The sequence below is a fragment of the Oreochromis niloticus genome, linkage group LG23 (genome assembly GCF_001858045.2).
Source record: "Oreochromis niloticus isolate F11D_XX linkage group LG23, O_niloticus_UMD_NMBU, whole genome shotgun sequence".
Lineage (NCBI taxonomy): Eukaryota > Metazoa > Chordata > Actinopteri > Cichliformes > Cichlidae > Oreochromis > Oreochromis niloticus.
The window spans coordinates 18,289,987-18,316,473 of NC_031986.2; the positions used below are offsets into that span (position 1 = coordinate 18,289,987).

A 26,487-nucleotide genomic window follows, 5' to 3' on the forward strand; every position below is an offset into this window, starting at 1 on the left:
CTCACTCTCACTTTTGAAATAAAGTCCATCAACTCCTCACAAAAATGTTATCCTACCCATGTGGGCCTCTCATGTATACTAAAACCAAAGTAATACTCAGGCTATACATGTTGTTAACACTGTTGGTTCAGTGTGTGAGCAGCTGCCATTTGCTAGACTAACTGTGGACAGTTTAACATTTTTAACATATTATTTTAACCATATGTGGTGATGAACATGACTATGACTCATCTCAATTTCCTCAGTGACAATGCATGCTTAAGTAAGTTTATCGTCCACTTCAGAAATGCAATTACCAGACTGCATACGCCACCCACAATCCAGTGTGTACAGAAGCACAAAACACCTGGATACAGGCTAAATTTAACCAACCGGTCGAGGGTCATAATTTCCCCAGCCGTGTTTGGCAACATGCTGTCTTGGGTCAACATTTTACCTCGGTGAACACGAGCTAGTGCAGCGCTTTGTTTTTGTTAAAGCACAGAATGATACACGGCCTTGGAAGGAGGCTGTCCGGTTAGTTGGGCCCAATGGGAAATAGAGGCTACATCTGGCCTTAACAAATACACCTGTGCTTTCAAAGCCTAATGCATAATGCAAGAGAACATATTAGAAATAGATAGGAGGGGGGAAAAAAAAATGGGACAGAGCTGATGGCTGGCCTCAGACCACTCGAGGAAGCAGCCAAAGGACTGCAGCGCAAAGATAGAGGGGGGTTTAGTCACATGCAAGAGGTTTAAATCTAATGGAAAACTAAGTTTTTCATTAATTTAGTTTGTAGCTTTGTTAAGCTTTCAGCACAACACAGGAGCGTCTTCAGCCAAACCACAATAAAGCTACACTATCATTCTCACTTTCCACTCTTTGGTTTAACTATTGATTCAGTGCACTTCACTGATTTTTAACCGGTTAGAGAGTAAATAATCAGCTCAGTGAGCACGAGTAAACATTTCATGGTTTCAGTCTGCTACTGGGACCGTTAGTCTTTACTTTCCATGATTGGATTTTTTTTCCCCCTCCTACCTAAAGTGTTTTTTTGGAGTCTTCAGTTTAACATTAAAAACACTTCACACGACATCTAATGATTAACTGTGCCTGGAAAGGAACGCCAAATGAGTTGAATTGTGTTTAACTGACAGAATTATAAAGGTCTAAAGGTTTAAAAGCCTCACAGAGAGCATCACTGTGATGATAAAACAAGCCATGGTCATGATTTTGGGATATCCAAATAGTCATTAAGTTGTTAAAAAGAAACATCCAACAGATCAGGCAGCTATTTTCCACTGTTTTTATCTCAGCCTGGCAGCCACCTGGTTAGCAGCAAGGATTAAACAGCAAAACAGGGATCAACTGACATGGCTTTTTCAAGGCCAGTACCTATTATTAGTAATCAAGTAGACCAATAAGTCTCTATATGTTTAGATCAAATCATATAAACTTAGTATTAAGTTACAAAATAAAATATAACTTTGCTACAATTCAATTCAATCCTAATGATTTATAGGTCTGAAATTGTACAGTACAGTGCAAAAGTCCCAGTTTGTGCATTTTTTAAAATTAATATATTTATTGGAACTTATTAAAACAATGAATAAATACAGATACTAATACCTGGTAAGCGAAGATGCAGGGGCTACCAACTACCAGACATCAAGATGTCAGCGTAGTGAAATTAGATACTGTTACCTTGATAAAGTCTGAGAGAGCAACAAAACATAAATCTACCAGGTAAATCTCGAATGCTAAAACAAACTCTACATAGTCATCTGAGCATGAATGCGGTGGGCCATCTTTGACGATTTTTAGTTTTGCACAGCTGTGGTTCTGGTATAAACTGGGAAGTCGGTGGATTGCTTGCCAGCTTCTCTAGTCCACATGTTGTATCGATGAACAAGACACCGACTACCGACTTCTAGCGGGAAGTGCTTTGAGTGTTCAACTTAAGCAGAAAGGCACTTTATACCAGTTCATTCAACATTTACTCAAAAAACCCAACAAATAAATACCTGAAAATGATTATTCATTCATTATTATATAATTATTATTACTTGCACAGCTGAGAAAAGAGTGCCTATCTTTTCAAATCCTTCACAGCAAGGACAGACGTTTGGGGTCAACTAAAAAGAAACAAAACAAACAAATGCTATTTAAAGTGTAATTGCAAATCTGGTGGCAGAACCACCTGACCTGTTAAATGCAACTGGTGAATGTTAGTCAGCCCCAGCTTAATGGTAGCAGGACACAGAGACCCCGGACTGGTCATCAACTGAGATTTAAGTTGATGTGCAGCAGAGCTGAAACTGAATCATCGGCTCTGTAGTGCTGCTGCTGAGGATTTAAAAAAGAAAAAAAGAAACAGGAAAAAAAAACAAAAAAACAAAAAACAACAACAACCCAGAGCTGCTTCATCCTCGCCATACTGATGTAACCTTACACTGGTGTGCAAGAGGATCAATGTCTGTGTGAAACTGCTGCAGTGTACAAAACAGGAGGCCAAATGTACAGGCAGCGCACGGGACACGACTTGTCCGTCTCTTGGCCTCTGTGGTAGAGAAATCTAAACACCCATTTGCTCCGAATTACTGGAGAAACATGGCTGTAATAACAAGGTTTGACCTCTGCAGCTCTTGACTGATTCGCTGAGTTACAGTCACATCAGGTCTGACGAATAGAGAGGAAAAGGGAAGTTTCTTGTTGCCTCAGCTTCGCCAGAAATAAAGAGACAGTCACAGGGTAGGGTAGGTATTACTGTTAGTATGCATAATTGATTGCATTAGGAAGGCCACACCATGATCGTTCGATCATTTGATTCATGTGAACTTAAAGAGTTCAGAGTAAGCCTCACCGGATCTGGATGTGCTGTTGCAGCACTGTAAATATTTACAAGCCTGCAGTTCAAGCTCACATGAGATCTGAGGCAGAGGTCACCTGAAGACCATCAGATGACCAAAGGTTCAAGGTTCATCTGCTAATGCTGCTGTTGGTGGTGCGGTGTTACCAGAATGTCCCCTTTAAGTTCAACAAAAAGAAGTCCCATCAACTCTTTGGCAGGCAACTCTAGCAGTGAAACACTTGGCAGCTGCTGAGGTCCCTTACAAAATAAAAGCATCAAAGCATTAAATATAAAAATCCTCCAAAAACCCTGTTTTAGTCATGCCTCAGTTCTTCTTTACAGCAGGGCTGTCACGGCCGTTTTTACATACAGCTCAATGTTTATTGTCAGTGGGTTGGACCAGTAAAACTATTGCATAACAACATATAGCATAGTTGCAGGTTGTTACCCTTCCTTTCAAGTGTAAAGAAGTTTAAACACACATTTAATCCCTGAGAAGTCCTTTGGCAAATAAGTGAAATTTCACCATTACATCTCAGGTTTTTCTACACAGGGCAGAAAAGCTGATGTAGTAAATAAAAGAAACCTGAAAGCAGCTTAAACTTTAATAAATAAATATGTTAAAAAAAAAAGAAAAAAAGAAAAAAGCATCTGCAGCTCATTACCTGGACTCAGTCCTTCAAGAATAAGATATTCACAGATAAAGTCTCGTTCTTACTGTGGCATTGCAGTAAAACCAAAAAATTTCGATAGTATTTAGTGGAACACTAAGTAACAAAAAAAACCCCCCAACAATCTCTGTCATTTAACGGTTTATCTATTATCTGCTTAATCTGGGGTAGCATGCCACATCTTTGTCAGTTAGAAGGCTGTTATACTGAAATAAATTTAGAGGGCAAAATTTATGCCCTTCTCTATTTCTTTGCAGCTTTCACATTTTCCAAAACTGGTTTTCCCATTTGTTGTTCTCTTACATTTCTACTGGGGCTGTGCAATTCATCAATTTCAACACAATTCTGGCTTTCAACGATTATTAAAAAGACTGGCTGATCGAGATAAAAACAACTATTTGGCCACATTCTGTTCTGCATTAAAGCTCGTTCTGCCTTTCAGCACATCGCTTTGCTTTTGCCAATTTTGCTTTTTGTAAAGTTCACATTAATTTATTTTCCTTTAAATTCTAATTAAAGTTTGAGTTTAAATAAAAAAGGCAACTTTCTTTTTTTTTAAGTTTAATGATTGACCTATTTTTCCAATGTCTCTGGAAAAAAAAACCCCACTGTTAAATAATGACAATCTTACCACTGATTGGGATTTTTTTTTACCACAATCAAGAAGCTTTTCTTTAAAATGTAATTAAACAAAATGTAATTTTATATTACAGATGATTGAGATCAAACTTTTGCTTCCACTAAAAGTCCAGATTTACTCCCACTCAGAATGTGGTCGGGTTGAGGGTTAATAAATTTATTTTTTCCCAACACCCAAGTGGAACCTTCTTCTGGCTGCTCTCTAATTCACACAGCGGATGGATTTGCATACGTGATTCGGCACCGATTTTTACAGACTCACTAGGATTCGTGACTCCACCTGGTTTTGAACAAAGAATCTTCTGCATGTGAGGCCAGTGTATTAACCACTGCATCATGGAGCTAAACAATGGGGAGTTTGACTGTTTGCCATAACCAGGCAGCTACAGTTTGGACCTCTACTTATCAAACATGCCTCGGCTGAGTCCAGAAATTATATTTCCCAAAACTGCAACATCAAAACCCTCCCTTATCGTCAGACGTTGATTTGGGGTTTTAAATGGCCCGCAGGCAGAACGGGATGTCCACACTTGAAGTCCTGAAATAATGGTGGCTGTCTTCAGAGGCTATGTGAGCAGACTAGTTGATTGTTTCCCCTACTGCCAAACAAGTTTCTGATAAATGTTTAAGCTGTTTCTCTCAGTTTCATCTCACAGTGAATTGAAGCTGGTTAAAGGTGCATAATGAACATCACTGAAAAGCTACAGAGACCTCTCTCTGTTCATTTCTTTTGGCATGTTCATCAAATAAAAGCCACTCTGGGCCAAGTGCCCTGCCTTTATCAGAGGTTTTCTTGAGCTGTGCCAATTCAACTCCGATTTCACTGAGGATTATTATTCCACCTCGTTCATTTCCTCACTTCAGACAGTAATAAGTGAGTGGAATAATCACCTGCAGCACCTGTCTTATAACTCCAACCAACCCCGACTATTACCATATTTGAGAAACCTTTTAATTTCTATTCAAAAAAAGAAGGGGGGGGGGGGACTTGCTGTGAAAGTACAATTCTGCTGCAACTCGGGGGTTTATTTTACACTTCTTTTAGGTGTTAATTGGGGCAGTTTTCACACAGGTACACTGAGTATTTCGTAAGCCGGCAGCAACTGTAGAGAAAACCGGTTTGGTGGAGCTGCACAAACACGCTCAAACGTTAAAGTTATAACATTTTCTGTTTATCCTGTAAGCCAACAGGAAAAGAAATTCTGCCTCTGGGCCTAATTTTTGTTTTCTTTTGTCAGCTCCAGTTACATCAGGCTCGCACCACAATCAAACCACATCGAGTGACACAACAGCAAATGGAAGTTAAACTCACTGCAGTGCTATTTTGTTAGCAACACCAAAACCTCAACTACTATGACACTTGTGTCAATTTCCCACAAGTATTTACAATTACATGGTCATAGAAGTGTCACAGGGTTTATATGAGGCTACATTAGCTCATTTTGGGAGGTGGAAGTGGTTCAATGAAGATTTACAGTGCAGTTTACAGCTTTAGAAAAAGTGGTTTCTACTCAATATTTCGCTTTTACAAGTCAAAAATCATTGCACGCCACAGGGGAGATCATGATTTTAGTTCTTTTTAGATCCAACAGGAGCATTTGAGACTGGATCGTGCTAAACCATATGTGTTTGCTTGTATGAGTTTCCTCTAATCTTTTGGAATAAACCGATTTTGGTCAAACTAACTCCTCATCGTCTACAGCTCACATTACCTGTGGTAAACCACAAGGTTCAATTTTAGGTCCCATCTCATTTTCTATTTATATGCTTCCTCCAGGCCAAATTATACAAAGTTATAAAATCTTGTTCCACTCTAGATTTACTCGATCACTTGGTTACTTCAGGGGTTGCAAACCTTTACTATCAAAATAGCCAGTTTTGAAGGTTTATACTGATAGTGACAGTCTATTAAGCATAAATTAGATACTTTACTACCTTTGACCACATCCAACGCCTTTACAGTGACTTATTTATTAATAACTGGTACTTATTTCATGTTTTGTTGCAAATTATAAAACTAAAATAACAATAATTTACTTTTTTTATTATCAGCACAATGATAATAGCATGTATAAGCCTAATATGTATGAAACATTGAGTCCTACCTATGTTTACACAAATTACTCAAATTAAAAACAGTCTCCTTTTATAATAACTAAGACAGACAGCACCGGTAAAATTTTTAACATACTAAAAGTTTTATTTTTTTAAATAAAGTCCATGTCAGACTAATGATACGAAGCCAGAAGCCAACAGCATTGGGAGAGAGTTCATGCTTTTTAAATATTTGAATCCACAGCTAGAGAGATTTAGGACTAGCCATTTATGTGTGTATTTCCACCAGTATTGAGGTTTAGGAAAATTAAGAGAAGGTGTCCAGGCAAAAGATAAATGTTGGAGATGGATCAAAAAGGAGTGTGGAGCTGGAGTTTCGTGACCCCTCTTAGCATTTTAATTGAGCATTATCTGTGGCATACCACAAGGTTCGATTTTAGGTCCTGTTATAGGTCCTATTTATTTGCTTTCCCTAGGATAAATAGATTTGAAATAGATACCTTATGATCCCTAAAACACACACTTCTCTTTAATTAAATGCCTCAAAAAAAAAAAAAAAAAAAAGTCATACATCATGTTCTTCCCTAATCTAAAAATCATACAAACCACTCTGAAGGTGTCCTAGAACCCTAAAGTCAGCAGTCAGAAACGTACTCAGCTCTAACCTTTGAACCAGAAAAGTTTCCTTTCCTGCTTCTTCCAAATAACATCTACTATTAAAATTAAACAAAATATTAGCTGGAAAAGGTTCATTCTTGTGCTTTTTCCAGGCTAAATTACTGCAAATGAAACACCACTCTCTCACCTCCAAACAGTTCAAAACGGAGCAGCGAAGCTTCTTACTGGTACAGACGGCATCACATCATCCCAATCCTTTGACTCCCAGTACATTTTAGATTTTCCTACTCATGCTTAAGGCCAAGTAGCAGAAATTCTGACCCCTTATATAACCTACTTCACATTGTTAGAAAGCGCCCCACCTGAGGAAGTGGAGGTGCTTCTCCCATCAGGAGCCCTTGGCTTTCTAAAACCTGCCTGAGCAGATAAGGCTCGTAAAATCTGTGACTTCCTGTAAAAACACATTTTTGTAACCTTGCTTTTAGTCATGTGATTTTTCCGTCTTTTTACCCTTTAATCATCTATTACGTTATATAATTGCTTGTCTGTCTCCTCTTTTATATTTGTTGCAAACTATATTATTCTCATTCTATTAAAAAAATAAATAAAATTCAGTGGCTTTTGTCCTATCAAACCAAACCCAAAAGGTAGATTTAAAATGACAAACTTCAAGGACTTCTCTTCCTAAAGAACAATTGCTCTCGGAACACTCTGGCAAGTAAAAAAGTAAAGTGTGAAGCATTTCTCCCAGTCGCCCACATAAACAGCATGCCCTGCACTCCCGAGATGACCTCTCTTTCCTTTATTATCACCACACTGACATTCATTAAACATCCACCCCGGGGAAATAAGTACATATAATGGACATCTACCAACACAGAGTGCTGAAAATGGCTTTTAGCATGTAGATGTAGAAAGAAGCCACATGCATCCAGTTTGGCCAACGCGATTAAACATCAATGCCTATTTTCCCCTTAAAAAATGGTGACTGATTACCTTTTATTTGCACTTCATCAACACAAATCCCTGGCTGCTCCCTCATTAACTTCATGAAAAAAACTCCAATTTGTACCCGTGTGTCCCACAGGAAGCCACTCAAGGGCCCTTTGAGCCCCCCCCCCCCTTCAATCTTGGGGCTCACCTGTAGTTTGCATGCACGCCAATGATGCCCAAAAAGAGGTTACACTCCTTACACATAACAGCAAGCTATGCACTGCACGGCTGACCGTACGCAACATACATTGCCCCCCACCTCCACACCCACCTGAAGAGCAGGAGATGAGGAAAACGGCGAAGGCCAATTTGGTGGCGTCTCCCATTTTCCATCCGAATTGGATCCTCTTGACTAGAAAGAGAATTTTACAAAAGCACAAAAAGCTCCAGAATTTAAAAAAAAAAAAATCTCAAAACGATTGAGTCAAATTAAATGTCTTGTTGTCTCTGGAAATATTGCATCTTAAAAAAAAAAAAGTCAAGCTCGAGTCTACATCCAAAATATCCCAGGTAATGCAAGCCTCACTAGTCCAAAAAAAGAAGACGGGAGGAGGATGATGAAGAAGAGGAGGAGGAGGAGGAGGAGGGGATGGTCGCTGGTATTTCCAGGTTTATACACAAGCAATGCAGGGTGAACTGATGGCACTGGAGCCGGGGTTATCGTGTACTTGCCAGGTCTGCAGCAGTAGCATTGTTCACCTGTGCCCGGTGGTGCTATTTTTCAGAAGAACGGTGCACGGACCCGAGCCACAGCCGGGCAGGGCTAACATCCATCGGACTGCAAATCAAACGCACTCCGCTCTCCAATCAAACTTCTCCTCGGTGAGCTCCGTCGCATAGCTCTCAAAATGTCCAAACTGCGTCGAAAGGGAGCATTTCCACTCTCCCGCTATTTGCAAAAAAGGATTTAAAAGCTTTATCTTAGGTGTTATATTCCGTGCAGAGATTTTAGGCTTCGTCCGACGGTCCGGCGGGGCTGCCCGGCCACAACCACGGCTCCGTCCGCTCCAGCAGGGAAACAACCGATTACCAGACTGCCTTTGCCCCCCTCCCGCTGCGACAGCCCTCTCCAAAGTGGGCCAAACAACCGTTCCCGGTCCAAAAGATTCGAATGAACAAGTGGAAAGACTATCATATGATAGCACTAGCCGCTGAAGCTGCCGTTAATCCGCGTAGCTGTCGAGTTTAGGACGAGCTGATTTTCCCAAGTCCGTCTCCTCCTCGCCTCCTCTGCTCGGGACGATTTCAAGATGGCGTCACTGGCACCCTGTTAGGCTTACCCAGCTCATACAACGAGCTTCCGGCGAGGGTTTTCAAAATAAAAACCACAGCGTTTACGCTTGTAAACGAACGGCTGTAAAGAGAAATTTTAGTTCACTGATATAAAAAATAAAACTACGCAACCGAAGCAAAAAACGTATGATTTTCTTTTTAGATAGATGTTTAGATGTCTTTTTAAAATCAATTTTATACATTTTATAAAAAGCCCAGAGAGGCTTTGGCGCAAACATTTATTTAAATCCTGAGTAAGTGACTGTTTCCATTATTATTTATAAAATCTGCCCCCAAAATTAACAGACTTCTCAAAATGTTTGAAAATGATTTGATTTAAGATTTTTATTTAAGATTTTATTTTTGTGTTTCAACACAGTCTGAACTGTCTTAGGCAGCTTTCTTGTCATTTCTTGAAGTAGTCTTCAGGAATAGTTTTCCAGGCTTTATGAAAACCATTCAAAGCTCTTCTTTGGATGTTGGCTGCCCTTTGTTCTGTTTTCTGTCAAGGAGCTACGTTTGCCTGCTCCCTTATTCACAAGGAGTTGCCACAGCAGGTAGCTCCACGTCTTTGAGTTGGCAGATTTTGACTCTGGATGCCATTTGTGAGATTACTGTCTCTTCCCTCAAATGAACCAGAGATATTTAGCATGTTTGGCGAATTTGTAAACCACTGCACTATGAAGACTCTATCAAGATGATCCCACATTGCTTCAATAATGTTGAGGTCCAGAGTACATTGTTATTAATGGACTTTGTATGAATAAGAAAAAAAAATTTTTTTTTAAAAACCCCACATAAAATCACATAAACAAATGTATTTTAGTATTTTGAATGTTTTTGACATGTTATTGGAGGGAGGGGGGGGGTCTTACCCTAATTCTGAAAGAACTGCTAGTCAACTTCCGGTGCCAATCTGGCTAACTTTATCCAGCTTGATCGATCTGCTTTATGAGCTAGGGATTGTTTTTGTCCGGGAAGGCTGTTAGCTTTGCTTTCCAGTGCGTGCCGTAGAATGAAAAGAGGGGCGGTCACATTTCTTTAAACATCCTTTCAAAGTAAGAATTGCCCAATTTGTTACACATTTATAAGTCTTTACAATAACTTGCATTAATTTTAATTTTGTGCATGCTATATTGCATATCATTAGTCAACGTGTACTTATTTTATACACCTTATGTTAAAAGAAAAACTATTTATACTACAGCCATCTACAGTGGTGTTGTTGAGGTTTAAACTACATAAAAAATGTCCTTTTTCTAATCAACAGTATGTTCATTATACAGCTCAGCACTTCATATAGGTCAACACATGCCGCACATAGGCTACATATAGCCTCACTTTCCAGTATGTGCTACTATACCTACATATATCAGGTTTCAGCATGGGTTGGGTGTTCAGTAATAAATGCTGAGAATACCATGAAGTACAGATATAGGCTTGGCCCATCCCCAGATCTGTGTGACACTAATCTCTCTAATAGCCTGGAGCAGATCTCCAACCATAAGCGCTGCTAAACGATTAGGAGGTCAAAGGTCTCGGGGGATTTCTCTGCCAAGCTGGAAGCTGAGTCACCTGTTCTATATTGGAGTGTTGGCTTTCATCTTCAGCAAAACACGGGGTCCTGTACATAGCTTAATGGCTGGGGCTCAAGGCACTGACAAAGCCCGGGTGAGGAGTTTAGTTCTTGTCAATGTTATTCCCCTAGCAGCGTTTTCAAACTTTCATCACAAATGAAATCTCTCCGGAAAGAGCGAAAGCAGCCCCAACAGGATGTTCATCATTTCAAAGATATTAGAAACATGAATCAAAAGGCTTGTTTCTGAGTATGTGTCAGCACGCTGTGAGCATAGCTGTGGTCACCAAGTCACCACATAATCAGATTGTCACACTCCTTTCTTGCGTCACGTACAATTAACTAATTCACTTACAGAAGTTTAGGATGAGCTGCTGTAACAATAGCTTCATGATCAGCCTATACCACACCTACAGGATTCATTCATCCATGGGTTGTGTTGTTGCTAATTGATGAGGCATTTTGAAGCAAATTCTTTAGCATGTGCTGTAAGCTGATAACTGAGAACCCTGTTGTAAATCACCAGTATTGTGAAATAAATCACCCCGAGATGAATAAGTGGTAAGAAAATAGATCGGGAGCTAATAGAAAAGTTCCAGTTTGCAGGCAACATCTCAGCTGAGATGTAAGATCATGTGACTGAAATGAGTTTCACAATCTATGAGCCTATGGGTTGATTGATTTTGATGTCCAAGAAAATATGAAGATATTAAAGAAAACAGACACCCTGTGGAAAATGTAGAACGTAAGAATGTAGAATGTAAGTCTTTTGTCATTTCTTTAAGTCGTCTTCAGGGATTAGTCTTCAGCCCAAAACCATGACAGAGCCTCCACCGAGTTTTACAGACGACTGTAGACTCTTACTGTTGTACTTCTCTCCAGACCTTCTCCATATGTTTGAGACTGAGATTTGTTTTCTAGATGATGTCTTATATTTCTGTTATCTAAACTTGTCATGTATCTTTCCCCCTTTCTCAATGAAAGAGAAACCTTCCAAAAATTCCTGGAAAGTTTAAAACTTTACCATTTCTAAATTGGAAAAACGTCAATGTAAATTCACCCATAACATTTCCTATAAATCCTGGTAACTAAAATATGAACAAACAAAAATACAGAAAAAGCCTAGAGTCACATGACCCGTTTAAAATGGTTTCTAGAGCAAAATGTCACACATAACCTAACCTAAATGAACTTCAGTCTGACCTCCAGGGCTTGAATCCAAGTCCATCCAACTAACCTCTAAAAGGTGAACATGGATGCATCCATATTGAAGTTAAACCTTAAAGTAAAATAATTTATTTTTCATTAGTTTTTATTGGTTTAAAAGCCTTATTTTTCAATTCAGTTTGAAAATGTTTAATTTGCCTTATTTTGTATTGTGTCGGCCCTACGATTGACTGGCAGTCTGTTCGGGTGACCCTTTGTCCTTCTCTTGGCCATGGACAGTTGGGATAGGCGCCATTCTGGAAAATGATTACGGATGGATGAATTGGGTTGATTTAAGAACTTCACAACAGGGCAGTAATGCAATACAAGAAAACCAGTACTATTCCCTTAGAAATCACAGTATACAAGGAATATTTGTTGCCTTGTGTTTGACATTTGCTAATAAACACTAACATTAATTTAATTCTTGGGGGATTTTGAAGTCTGCTTCACATTGGTGTCCTGACAAATAATTCGACCTCTGTAAAGTTTCACTTTCTTGATTGAGTTCATGGAAATGTCTCTAACCAGTCGTCCAACTACATGATCTTATCGGCGTTAGTTCGTAAGTGAAGTGAAACAAACATTTTTCAAGTGTTTCTGAAATGACACATGGGACTGTTTCCACTTCAAAACTGACTTCAGATTTTTATCATCACCATTTTTAAGTTTCCTTTTCAGTCACTGGTTACTTTAAGTCACATTTGGTATTTGGCTAGAAAATATCACAATTTGGGTTAAAATACTGTCCTGCCAATGTATCCATTTGCATGATTTCCATGCAGACAGCGCATAGAGAGGAGTTTTCACCCACAGTGAATGTGCCTCTGTGTAGTCCTGAGTTCAGCAGGAAGGCGAGAAGCAAGAAAAAGCAAAAAAACAAAACAAAATATAAAACATCAAAAATACAGTGTGACCAGTACAGACTGTGGCTGCAGTGGACACCTTTCATCTTTTTAACACTTGTTTTCATTTGTATGTTACAAATTTGTTTTTTTCCATGGCTGGCTGATCAACCACCAACAGCACAAGTAAGAGTGGCCAGCAGACCGGTTGTACCACATACTTTGTACTCTGCGTCTGTTGACACTGTTTATTGAAATTCTCTGCAGGTAGACCACAGTGTATCAGTACCACTGGACCACCAACATGCTACCGCTGCTAGCCCATAATCTGAGCTTTAGTAGCAGGTACTGCTAAGTAATCATCAGCACAGCACAGCACAGTGAAACAGCTTTGGCTGTTTGCTGGTCTGGGGCATTCTGGTGTGTTAACATAATGCCACAATCTTCCCACCCAGGAGTAGTGGACGTCCCAGGAAATTCACCCCACGCTAAACTACATCTCAGACTCTACACGCCTCATTTAGCATGTTAAATGTTAAAGTTTGTGACAGCACAATTGGAAAGGGACTAAAGAAGGATGGTTTATTTGTAAGGGTTTCCAGGAGAAGGCCTCTTCTCTTTAATAAGAATGTGGCAGCACAGCTTAAGTTTGCAAAGTCGTATATGAACAAAGCACAAGACCTCTGGAACACTGAACTTTGGACAGATGAGACCAAAGTAGAGATGTTTGGCTATAACAAACAACATCATGCTACAGGACAAGGATCTCATGCACAGCAGGAAATCTTTAACAGAGTGGCTGTGTGGCAGGGTGCGGGCTGTGGCGCGGCTGAGGGGGAGGTGGACACACCTGAGTGGCATCAGTAATCACGCCTTGCCAGCTTAAAAGGATTAAACGGGGTCCTGACTGTGTTGTTGTTGTTGTTGGTGTATGTGTGGCTGGCAGCTGAAAAGCTGCAACCGACTGTGTAAAACGACAACTGGAATAAAAGATGTGTGCTGAAAAGCGTGAAAATGTGGTCGGGTCTGCCATGTGTCTGTTACACTGCTGCCCAAACCCAGGATTGGGGCATGGCGGAACCGCGACCGGGCCAGCCAGAGGAGGCACTGGCCCAAACGGTGGCCGAGCTTGCGGCCACGGGGAGGGAGCAGGCGGCAAAACAGTGGGAACAGCTGCAGGACTGAACCGACTGCCAGATGCAGGCGATAGAGAGTCTGGCAGCTAGGATCGGTGCCTGGCTGACACGGCCGCCGGCTCCACCGGCTCCCCTTGACCGTATGGGAGTGGCTGGGGTCTGGCCTGCTCTGGTACCCGTGCCAGTCCCCAGGGTGAGGCCAGCCAAGGCATAGCCTACCTCTGCACCCGTATCCACTCCTCGGGTGGGAGTGGCTAGTGCCCGGCAGGTGCCTGCTGCCCGGCAGGTGCCTGCACCCGTTCCTGTTCCCTGGAGGAGGGCAGCCGAGCAACCTCCACTTCCACCACCTGCTAACCCACCTGCTCAGCCCGACCCGGTGGACAGTGTGCCAGAGTGACCTGCTCTGCCGGAGCCGGGGGGTCGGAGAGAGTTGCTTGGTCTGAGCCGGTGGACAGCGTGCAGGAGAGTCCTGCTCAGCCGGAGCCAGAGGTTGGCGCGAGGGAGAGACCTGTGCAGCCGAGTTGGGGTCTGCGCACCAGCTGGACCTGCTTCGTTTTCAACAGGAGCCAGTGTGCAATATGTGGTCGGGGCTGCCATGCATCTGTTACAGGCTGAAAAAGAAAAGAATCAAGGTGTTGCTATTGTCCAGCGTGCAGACATTAACAGCGACAAGGAACTGAAACAACATCGTAAAGAAGAGCAAGTCAAAATTCCTCCACCTTGACTTAAGCGAATGATAATGCTACACAAACTGTCACTTCAAGTTATTGCTACTAAAGGTGATTCCACAAGCAGTGTTGGGAAGGTTACTTTTAAATTGTACTCCACTACAGAGTACAGAATACATGCCCCAAAATGTAGGTTGTAACATATTCCATTAAGTTACTCAATGTGAGTAATGTATTCTGAATACTTTGGATTACTCAATATATTATCATGCTTTTTACAACTAAATGAATGCACCATTGCTGTGTGATTTATTACTATTACTGAAGGCTAATAGTAATAACCTGGCGTTCATTCATAGACTGCTTTCACAACTGCACATGATTATTTGCAGCCAACAGGTTGTTGATGCTATCCATCAAGTCTAACAGTCTGCAGTCTATGAACTAATCTCAGCTAACTCCAGCAAACAAAGTTAGCTCGGTGGCGAATAGCCTTCATTAGTAGTAATAAATCACACAGCAATAGTACATCAAAGATACTGAAGTGGCACATAAACCAGGTAGCTACCACAACTAAAATAAGGTAGTTGCAGTAGGCTAACGTTAGTTTAAAAAAAAGAACTTGCTTCCAGTTATTTCTTTAGGTTGGACGTGGAGTCTTTGCTGAGAGCAGCTTGGTTGCTGGCAAACAGTTTGCATTGTATGGTCGGATTTCGTCCATCCCTTCTTTAAATATGAAGTGGTGTTGGAATTTCCAAGTAAGAAATCCATTCCTGCCTGTGCACTGCTGGCTCTGTTGTGCTGGCTTTGGGTCCATTGTGTAACTGACGCCACCAACATTAACAGGATGCTTACATTAGATATGGGGATTCCCATGATGCATTGAGTTTTTCCTTTCCAGTCACCTTTCTCACTTACTATGTGCTAATAGACCTCTCTGCATTGACTCGTACCTGCTATTAATCTGTCTCTCTTTCACAGCATGTCTTTATCCTGTCTTCCTTCTCTCACCCCAACCGGTCGCAGCAGATGGCCCCGCCCTCCCTGAGCCTGGTTCTGCTGGAGGTTTCTTCCTGTTAAAAGGGAGTTTTTCCTTCCCACTGTCGCCAAAGTGCTTGCTCACAGGGGGTCATATGATTGTTGGGTTTTTCTCTGTATCTATTATTGTAGAATCTACTGTACAATATAAAGCGCCTTGAGGCGACTGTTGTTGTGAGTTAGCGCTATATAAAGAAAATTGAATTGAATTAGAGCCTCTTACTTAGTGTTTTGTTTGGGTTTCCAGCAATGTGTGGAATTGCCAAAATTAGACAGGGGATAGAGAGGGGATAGCCTAACATATGAAACAGGAAAAGACCGCTGTGTAATCCATTTACGGAATACAGTTACTCATATTTTGTATTTTAAATACATAAAGTCGTTACATGTATCCCGTTACTCCCCAACACTGTCCACAAGCTACTGAATCATTGGGTCTACTTAGTTTTTCACATGACAGAACACCTTTTTACAAGGTTGCATGTTAACTTGAACTCTTTACCCCTTGAAAGCCTGCTAGGAGTAACCCTTGAAGCTCTTTTCTGAACGGGGCAATTTCTGTCGTATTTCAGGCTTATAGAACAAAACGACTGAATGTGCATCAGAAGTTAATGAGGGTGGTCTCTGCCTATGTGGCCACCCTTGGAAGAAAACTGTAAACTCAAATGAGTGAAGCGAATGGCAGAAATCTGAACGGGACAAATGAGGGACAGCTGGTCAGAACTTTTTTAGTGAACTGAGAGTTGTTCTCTCACCTGCTTTGCATATCACTGGCTCGGACTTTTGTGATGACACTGCGTATGCAGTTTACTACTTGATGCATCAGTGGTGCACCTGTGCAGTGACGCAGGTGGGAGAAACTGCCATTTTTAGTGACATTTCAGGCCGAGGGGCAATTTCAAGCTGAAAGTGCTTTACAGCTGCATCTTAGGATTCTCATGTCAGGTGTTGAGAGGCGTATCTGCTTGGTGAGCTTTAGGACAATGTTTGAAAACAGTTTTTATTCAGAATTGTTGTCAGCTTGCTTGCTAATTGGTAATTCCTGACCTGTGAGTCAATTAAGGCTTAAGTTAATGAAGCAAGGAGATGTCACAAGCTGAAGGACAACAAAGAGACAACAAGTAGATCAAATTGTGTGCTGAAGCTAAATTACAAAGGGCCATTTGCTTTTTCACTTAAAGATAAACTAAATGTGTAATTTTCCTACATTTTTTTAATGTATTTGAACTGCCAGAGCACCTAAAATGCTCTTTTGAGGCTTTGAAATATAAAAAAAATATGAGCAGAGTTGTAGTATTTGTGTTAGGTGAAGAGCCTTCAAGGTCCTTCCAGACACTGATGTGGACAGGTATGCCTGCACTGAGGCTGTTTAATTTCTCTACAATAACAAAACCCTGAAAGCACTCCGCCAGGACAAAGGGACGACATGACGCGCCTCATGTGGAACGAGTGCGTCTCTCTGTCTTCCCTTGAGTGGGGAAGACCTACAGTTCTAGTCCTGGAGATTTATTGCCCAGCTAATCCCATTACTCAACTATCAGATGCCAAATCCCCTCTAATGGCATTACACGTGCCAGAGTTACGTATGATGATGCTTGTTAATGAGAGCTCAGCTGATATACCTTACTGGAACCAGTGGCCCTTGTGCACAGAGTAGCCCCGTGGCTCTGCGGCTTAATGGACTCAGTATTGAGTGTCAAGGGAAGTCAAATTTATCGACAAAGTGCTTTTAACAAAAAGCAGGTTGCTCGCAGAATGCACTGCAGGGCAACAAAAGGATGTAAATACATCGAAACTGTGAGCAAACACGGTGAAATGTTAGTAGTTTGTAACGCGAGGGAGCGCGTGCAACAGCGAGAGCTGCAGGGTGACGCCAAGGACACATGGACGATTAAAGATTCAAGCATGAATGATGAATAGCGGGATGGAGTTTCCCCATACAAACCTCAAATCAGACAGCAACTGCTGCCTCCGCTGCTGCTGCCACATCTTCTGTAAAGGTCATTTTGAAAAGTTGATAAGTGCCTTTGCCAAACAGAAAGTTACATACACACCTACATCGCTGAGAGAAAATGTCACTCTGCAGCCACTTCAGTCTTCAGAAACAGTGGCCGAGCAAGCATTTGAAACTTAATTAAAAGAACCAGCTCTTCAACTAAAGAAAACATGCAGCGGAAGTCTAGCACTGAAAAATCACTTAGTAAGAACTATGTTTTGTTATCAAAACATATAAAATATTGAATGCATTCCCATTACTCTGAGGAACGTGTGCATCAGACATATTATATGATTGTATGGCTAATACTAATTGCGTAAATACATTTTCAGGCCGTATTTTGTTTAATTTGTGCGTAAAATAGTTGGTCTATTAGTTATATTTTGTATTTTATATTTATATTTTTCTTTTATTTTGATTCATATAACACAGGAATTTCCCAGCTTTGGGCAAAAATAAAGTATATTTTATCTACAAAATAAGTGAAAAATATAGTTTATACTCAGAACAGCACAAAAATAATTTTATCTACTTATTCATAAAAAAAAAAAGCAAAATACATTTGACATTGACACTGAACAGCTACTTTATTAAGTACAGCTTGCTAGTACTGGGTTGGACCCCGTTTTGTCTCATGTCTTAATTCTAAATGGGACAAATTCAACAAGGCACTGGGCATGTTTCTCAGAGAGTAGAGATCAAGGCTCAGGACACCAGGGAACATTTTTTCAATCTGCTATTGTTCAGAAAGACTCCATCAACAGGGATCTGAAAGCAATGCTGATTGATGTAGACAACTGGGAACAGCTGGCTCTGGACAGCCACGCGTGGTCCCGTACGCTTCATGCTGGAGTATTATTGTATTATTAATCTCATTCTCACATCTTCATTGAATGTGACGGACAGTCGATTGTCCAGTTTTGGTGAGTCTTTGCAAATTATAGCCTCAGTTTGCTGTTCTTAGCTGACAAAAGTGGGACCCGGTGGTCTTCTGCTCCTCTGCTGTGGATTCAAAGATGCTCTTCTGCATACCTTGGTTGTAAAAAGTGGTAATTTGAGTAACTGTTGGCTTCCTATCAGTTTGAATCAGCCATTCTTTTCTGAGCTCTGGCATCAACAAGACATTTGCTCAGCTTGAACTTCAGCAGGTTGTTTTAACCATGTGTACATGCTTACATGCAGTGAATTGCAGCCATGTGACTGACTGATTTCCATTTTAATAAGCGGTTGAACGGTTGTAACTAATAAAGTGGCCATTGCAGCCTTTGTGTTGTCATTTTTCTAAAATGATTCTCTAAAAATCATCTTTATGAACCACTTAATGTCCAGTCACGTTGTGAACTGTGAAATGATACTATCAGGCCACATGTATGTGAACACCTAACCACTGCAAAACATAGAGAGAATGTAGCATGCAACAAACATGCCAACATAATGGGCTTTTCCTGCTGTTTGCCACTGGAAGGCTCCTATGTAGACCTTTCTGAGATTCTTTAGAGTCACTATAATTCTCAGAAGGACTCCACTCCTACAACATCTTTGGCTCTCTTGTCTAATTAAACACGTTTGATCAAAAACAGCACCAGCAGCAGGTAGCCCAGACTGGCTGGTGATAGCTCTATCTGTGCACAGCCGCTCGAGCTAAAATCAGAGCCTCCACTTTTTGCTCTTAAAGCTCCCAGGAAAATGATTTATACGCCTGCTTTCGGCTTGTCGCGATGCCACTCAGAGCGATTTATCTTGCCTTGGCCCAGGCTCTCTGTAGCAGAAGCTGGCCAGTCTCCCCCCACCTTCTTTTCTGTTGTTTCAGCATGAATGATCTTTTCCATTGACAGCTTTGTTCATCCCTGCAGGCAGATCTGCACCTGTAACCAAAGTCCGGTGGATAGCGGCCTAATTACCGTTCTCATCTGGCACCCAGCTGCCTTCCTTGTCCTCATATGAACCTGTGCAGCAAACCTCGGAGGGGGGAGTGGCGGCATTGCCGAGTTAAAAATGAGCTACGGTTGCTGTAGCTGCTGTGTGCAAAGCAGTGGAGATGAAGCTGAGAAGAAAGGGTTTTTGAGGACTCAAGGTCAGGAGGACAATAAACCGAAGAAAGACAGCATCTCCAGTTACGTCGTCAATCATCGGCGACAGTTCACGCTTATGTCATGTTGGCAGGTATCACTGTCTTCTTAATCCCCAGCGTGCCTGCCGTGATCTGTGACAGCTACTGTTTTTAAACCGAGACATGCAGGAGCTGTCAGCAGCAGCAGAGCCTCCGAACATCAGGCGGGAGAGGCAAAATGAGCTGCTTGGGTCCCTAAAGGTCGATGAGTTTACTCTGAAAAGAGAAAATAAGGACACAGGTGAAGTAGATGTAAGTGTTCTTACTGGTTGAAAAGGAACATGTGGGCTTTGAAAAAAAGAGCACACAACCTTTACTGCTTGAATAAAATTTGAATAAACAATACTTCCTGCACAGGAGTGAATATGGCTTGCACAAATGGACATACAGATGTAGGACGATGACGCACACAGCAGAGATGCACATTGTACAGTAGAGTCAATGAAGGACGAACTTATTGTGAAGCTTTGAATCTCAGGGCTCAATGCTTTTCATTAAATCTCTCATGAGCTTGCTCCTGTATATACACTTGTACCAAGACCCGCTGCAGCAGAATTTATATGCAAATCTTGACCTTTGCCAAGCTGTTACATGAATAGTTGTTTTTCCTCGCGTTCTCATCCGATAAACACTTGTTTGCAGCCAGATTTGCAGAATTTACTTCCAGTTTGTAGTCATTTCAAGTCACCAAGTGAGCCCTCATCAGTCATGGAGGAAATAGAGCTTCACGAAGTGAGTTTTTAGGATCAGTCACCAAGCAGATGAATGCTGCTGAACTGATCTACCTCTCCTCTTCATTTTCCTCTCTGGAGGGGGGCTTGACAGGAGATGCAGTGCTGACAGCTCTAAATTTAATACGCAACACCCCCCAAAAAAGTGCCAGCATGACCAGGCTAGTGTGAAAATAACACCACGTTAAAGCTGAGGCAGCCCATGCCTTGAGCGTGACGTGACGCTTATGCAATCTCACAATGAGGCCCAGTTATTTGGGGAATGTAACTCGAAACCCCAAAACGCTTATAGACAGGTTGTTGCCAAGGTTTAGGAGGGCAGCTGTGCAGGTGATGTGCATGCATACATGAAAGGCAATTTCCAAAACATGTGATGCTTGAAGCTCAATTTTAAGCATATTTCAAGATTAAGGTCAAACAGTTCTGCTCATTTCCAGCCTGTTTTTATTCCTGGACTCTACTAGAGCAGCTTTGCAAGATTCACAGTACAAAATAAGTCTTTAAATAAAGTTCATCCTCTGCCTGAAACAAGGATGTTGAGCACGGCTCTATTTCTGATAGGCTGCCTCTCTTAAACAGTTTTCAGCAGCAGAGGTGGGAGGGACTTATGTGACTAACATGTTAGGTCACTGATATAATACAGTGGAAATTAAAAAAAATACTATAAGTCAGCTGTTTTGTTAACTGTAAGCAATGGGAGAGAGAGAGGGTTAATAAAGTGGGTATTTCACAGACAGTGCTGGGAGTTCCCCAAGGCACCTGCTTTGGTCCTCTTGGGTTTATTTTGTTTCTTGTGATGGTTTTTAGGTATTTTTAAAAATTCATTTCTTCATTTCTTTATTCTTTTATGTCTTTTATGTTATTTTTGAAGAAGCTTATTCTGATCATTACTAGCCCCGTGTTTTTTTTCCTGTGCTCTACCAGAGCATCTTTGGATAATTCACAGTTCAAAATAAGCTTTATTTAGCTTATTCTTGGTGCAAACGAGGACATTTACCATGTATCATTTTTTGATTGGCTGCACCCTTTTAAACAGATTTCAGCAGCAGGTGGGTGGGGCTTCTGTACCTGAGATATTATGTCACTGCTATAATACAGTGAAAAGTAAAGGTGGCAGGAATAGTTTTGTTAAATATAAGCATTGTCTTGTATTATATATAATCATTCACGTTAAAACTTGCCATGTTTAACATGAACATTCAGTACAGTATCAGTATAGGTAGGATGGAAATGAAGGAAATCAAATCCACTTTAAAGTTAGTTAAAGGTACAATTTATTTTAGTAAAGACTCTCCTGACACCAATTCAAAATTTGCACCGCTTCATTTAACAGAATATATTTGTGTTTCTGCTTTACTTACATCCAAACTACCATAAAGCAAAAAATAAATGGAGCTTCAGATGCTTCTGAGAAACAGTAGCACAATTAATAAAGTTATATTAAATTCCGTGTCAGGTCCTGATATTTGCCTGGTGATTAAACTGTAAACAAAGGTTATACCCTGCTGAAGAAACTCAAGGTAAGAGGCAGACTCAGTTTTATATGAATCACATAAGTAGGTAGAAGCCAAATTGAGTTTTATTAAATAATATTATTAGGTACAAGAACTATTTTCCTGCTGTGTTTGAAAAGCAGTGCCGGCTTGAGGTTAAAAAAACAAAAAAGCAGAGGCAGGTGAGACAAAGGTGTAACAAGAACTGCAGTGCTGTTCCAGCAGCTGCTGTAAAGCAGTATTAAGTACGTCTGTGTTTGATAGGTCAAGGTTTCTGCTGTTTGACTTTAGTTTAACTCCATACTGTGTTGAATTACTTCAGGTGATACTGTTTTTATTACATAAATCTCCCTTTTTACTAAGATATATAAGGCTACAGTATATAAGGCTAAAGCAGTGGTTCTCACATTAAATAGGGAAAAAATATTCACCCCACTACACACCATCAGATTTTTTATGTTTTGTTTTTAAATAATTTTTTCAACAACAACAAAAAATCCTACTAATTAAATTTTAACTTTTTAAACTATTTTTATCCTGGTGATCCATGTTGCTCCTTCAGTGGGTCTGTGCCATACTAGCAGGGTTTGCACCAAAGTTTGAGGACCAATGGCTTAAATGGAGGTTGCCCTTAAAGAGAAATGGGTAAAGACAGGAGATGAATTAAGCAGCAAGACGCCTAAGATCAATAAGGTATATTTTAAACAGTGAGTCATACAAACCTACTTTACCAAGAATAAAAATAGAGTTGTAAATTAGCATGTTAGGTTCCCCTTATTGCATAGATGTCTGCTTTGCAGGTAGATTGTTCGAAGGGTCTTGGGTAACTCAGTGCAATATATTCAGAGGATTAAGATTCTAACCCAGGCTGACAGCGTTGGCTGCAGGACTCATAGATCCACTTGCTCTGGCTGAAGTTAGTTTGGTTTGTGATCAATGATGTTCATTTGTGTCTAAAAATTACATGAAAGTACCCAGTTGAAGTAAAGCATGTGCAAAGGAAGAACTGTAGATCTGTAAAACTTTCTTTAAAGTTGCAAATAAAAGGTCAGAGGACTTGACAGTGGATGCAGCCACGGTGCCCTGCTGCTTCTTTACAGAGCTAGCTGAAAGTTTGCAGAATATAATAAGACACATCTCTGATGGTACAATCTGGAGACTTCTGGAAAACACTGTATATGACTACATTAATTTTTAGATTATGTTATTATGTTACAATTAGGTTTTGATCACATGACAGCCAGATGATTACATTCTAGCCTTCCGGGCAGCTTGTTGACCTGTTGTTTGTTCCACCATTTTGGTCTATCAACAGCTGCTTTGTTACCTAATGTCTGAAAAACCGTTATAACAGAGATGATTTACTGGTTTAACCTCCAGCTGAGGTAAAACTTTGATGCTGGGTGGCTGTTGGGAACCTATTGTGTTGCTTTTAATTTTTAGACTCCCAAATATCTCTGTGTTTTGGTTTTAATCTATTATTGTTGGGTTCTTGTTTGAAGTTTTTATCCTAGTTGTTATGGAGTTTTGGGGGTTTCTGTTTGACTTTTGTTTAATTTTTGGATGATTTTGTGTTTTGCGTCTCTCACAGTTTTATTATTAGTCTCCTCAGTGTTTCCCTGTTTCCGTCAGACTGTCTAGGTCTTCCATAATATTCTCTTTCTGTGTTCCGGTTGTTTGTACACTTCATTTTATCTTTGGTAGTTGGTTTTTAGTGTTTTTTGTTTTACTTCTTTGTCTGCCCTGACATCGCCTGTTTGTCATTCTCAGTCAGTTCTCTGTGCATATTTAGTTTAGTCTGTCCTTCATCTTCAGTCAAGATGTCAATTTTTTCCCTTTTTGCTGTCAGTGTTGGATTTCTGAAGCCGGAATAAAGGAATGTTTTATTACATTGTCTGTGCAGTTGTCCTGGTTCATAATCCAGTCTTGCCAACAGTGGATGTAATGTCACAAAAAGGCTGCCAATTAGTTATTATCTAATATTATGTTTGGCAAGATCTGAGAGGGTCATACTGGAGACATGTATGAAATCATTAGGATGTTATGTAACCGAAGCTCTGCTTTGCTTATTTTTGATCTCCTGCCACAGCAGCATTTTCTAAAACTGGATCATGTGACGTGACACAGCCACAGTTAGAGACAATTAGAGGCGGACACTTTAGCTCTCCTTTCAGAGGTCATAGAGTTTGTGATGGTGTTTTGACTGTTTTGGACACAGGTGAAATTAGATTAATGTGTTTGTGCTGATATATATTGTATTTTTATCTGAACTCTGCACACTGAAAGAGAGCATCTTTCTTTATTAATGTGAAGTTTTTTTTTCTTTTATACAGAGATGTAGGAGGAAGAGAGAACAAATAGTGTCAGTACGCCAGTTGGACTGGATGTAAGGAACATGCTGTTTTTGTTTGATTTAAATAGACAAATCTAGGAAAGTGAGAGAAAATAGTGGAATTTGTGTATGAATCAAAGCAAGCATACCAAAAGATATAGAATAGGAAAAAAAAAGAATTCAGAACGTATCGAGCTAAAACAACAAACAAGCAAAAATGTTTGGTGGACAGGTGGGGGAAATTTTGATACCTCCATCACCAAAGTCATTGCCCATGTAGATCTACCAAACTGTATATAAAAAATGGGAGTGATGTCCAAGAGGTCACCCATCGGTTTAGTTTAGCTGTCTAGCTCTAAAAATCCTACACCACGAGTGACGATATTTGGACAAAAGAGCGGAGTGTTAAGTTATCAGCTAATGGCAGCTGGCCTTTTTAGCAAACATAAAATGTGCAGGGGCAATGGACGGACAAATATCTGAGAATTGGTGCTACATAACAGACAGTAAACACAGTGGAAAATTCCAGTTCAGCATGGAGGAGTGGGGGCTAGGAGACAGCTATCAGCTACAACAGCCTGTGTTCAGACACCTATCAATCAGAGTGGCCACACCCCTAACTTTAAGCCAATTAGAGTTGATATGAATGTGGAGAGTCCAAAACTGCTTGTCTTTGTGGTGTTGTTGTAGCTGTGAACATGTTTATATCTGCTGTTAAGTTGTGAATTTTAACATGCTAATATGGGGATTGACTCTTTTTGAGGCAGGCTCAAGTCGCTACAAAAGAAACTGTTTTGGCTGTTGTGTGTTTAATTTATAAAGTACCAGTTAAGAACATCAGTCACCTCAAGGAGCTTTGCATTGTCAGGTAAGAGGGAAAACCCTCTTACAATCAAACGATTCCATATAAGAAGGACTTCTTACGGGGGGGGACTTCTTCTAAACAGGAAACGATCTCCAGCAGTAGCAGGCTCATGGAGAAGGAGTGATCTGGCTTGACTAACTTGATTTTGAGGGGGAAGAGACGTGAAAGAAGGAGAACACTGAACAGCTTCTTCTCAAAGAAACTGTGTTTACCTCATTTGAAATTGATGTCCTGTTGTAAGGAGTGTACAGTGTGGCTGTCCTCGCCAACATACTGTCAGTACAATTGTGTTATAGAGAGACTTGGTCCTCAGCCGAGTCTTCATATCCTCTCGTCATGAGAAACTCGGCAAACACATGTTTACACGCCTAAAAGGGGATGAATTACTCCCTCCTGGTTGGACTCCATAACATGGTACTGTGGTGTTTGTGTGAGACTGTGTGCAGTCATAGATAATAATTCTGGCCTTCCTGAACGGTATGACAGCACTCAGCAGCTGTACAAAGCTCTGCCAAGGACCTCCCAGTCTCTCTCTCTGTTTTTATGTCTCCTGCCCTTTTCTGTCTGCCTGTGTAAGTTCTGTTCTTACTCTTTCACCTCTGTCTTTATTTTTAAAATCTTCTGAAATCATGAAACTGATAATAAGAATGCCTAAAAGGGAAAGTTAAAGAGGTCTTATTATGCTCATTTCCAGCTCCAGATTTTTATTTGTGAACTGTATTAGATAATCCTTATTTATCCTACACTTGGTGTGGCCCTTCAGGTCATCTCTATCTGAAACAAGCAGGTTTCTCTGAGTCTGAATGGCTGGTGGGTTGTGGTGCTGCGTTTTGAGATGACCGAATTAGGGATTTGAGTGATGATAATACATCTAACAATACAGAAAACTGTCTGAACCAAAGCAAGAAGATGGTAGAAGTAAGCTCTCCCTAAAATCAAAGTATTGGGAATGGAGCTAGAGATAGAGCTGGGAGTTTTCTAGGACACCTACATGGGCCATCTTTGACGTCTTTTATTTCATTTATTGACAGATTTGTCTTTTTGCAGTGTTACATTTTTGAGAGAACCTATTTCTCCTCGTTTCCAACACATTTATATTCTTTGGCTCTAGAGTAACTTTGCATAAGTCACAATTTAAAAAGTACACTTATTCATTTTACACTCCCCAATATGTCTGGAAAATATGTTAAGCAACAAAAAGTGTTAGGGTTGGCAAAAAGAGAGAAGGAAGCCAAGTTAACAATACAAACACTACTTGTATGAACCTAATCATGAAGCATGAAGCTGTTAGGAGTAAGCTGTCTCTTCTTAAATGTAACTGTTGGAGGAAAGGGATGAATAAAATGGGTTTTTAGCATTTGACAGAGCTAGGAGTTCCTCAGGATATCTGTGTGGGACCCCTTGAGTTTT

The 26,487-nt window shown here is 40.6% G+C and overlaps 1 protein-coding gene across 2 annotated transcripts in view; it reads right to left on the reverse strand.

Moving 5' to 3' along the window:
- The window catches only part of acvr2ab (activin A receptor type 2Ab), an 84,113-nt gene extending 75,034 nt beyond the window's left edge, over nucleotides 1-9,079 (reverse strand). The window contains exon 1 of one of the 2 annotated variants that reach the window (XM_025903147.1): nucleotides 8,081-9,079. In XM_025903147.1, the coding sequence (XP_025758932.1) occupies nucleotides 8,081-8,135 (55 nt within the window). In that variant the 5' untranslated portion in view covers nucleotides 8,136-9,079. The remainder of the gene's footprint in view (nucleotides 1-8,080) is intronic. The other variant, XM_005452325.4, reaches the window with a different exon arrangement.
- Nucleotides 9,080-26,487: the final 17,408 nt, after the last annotated feature.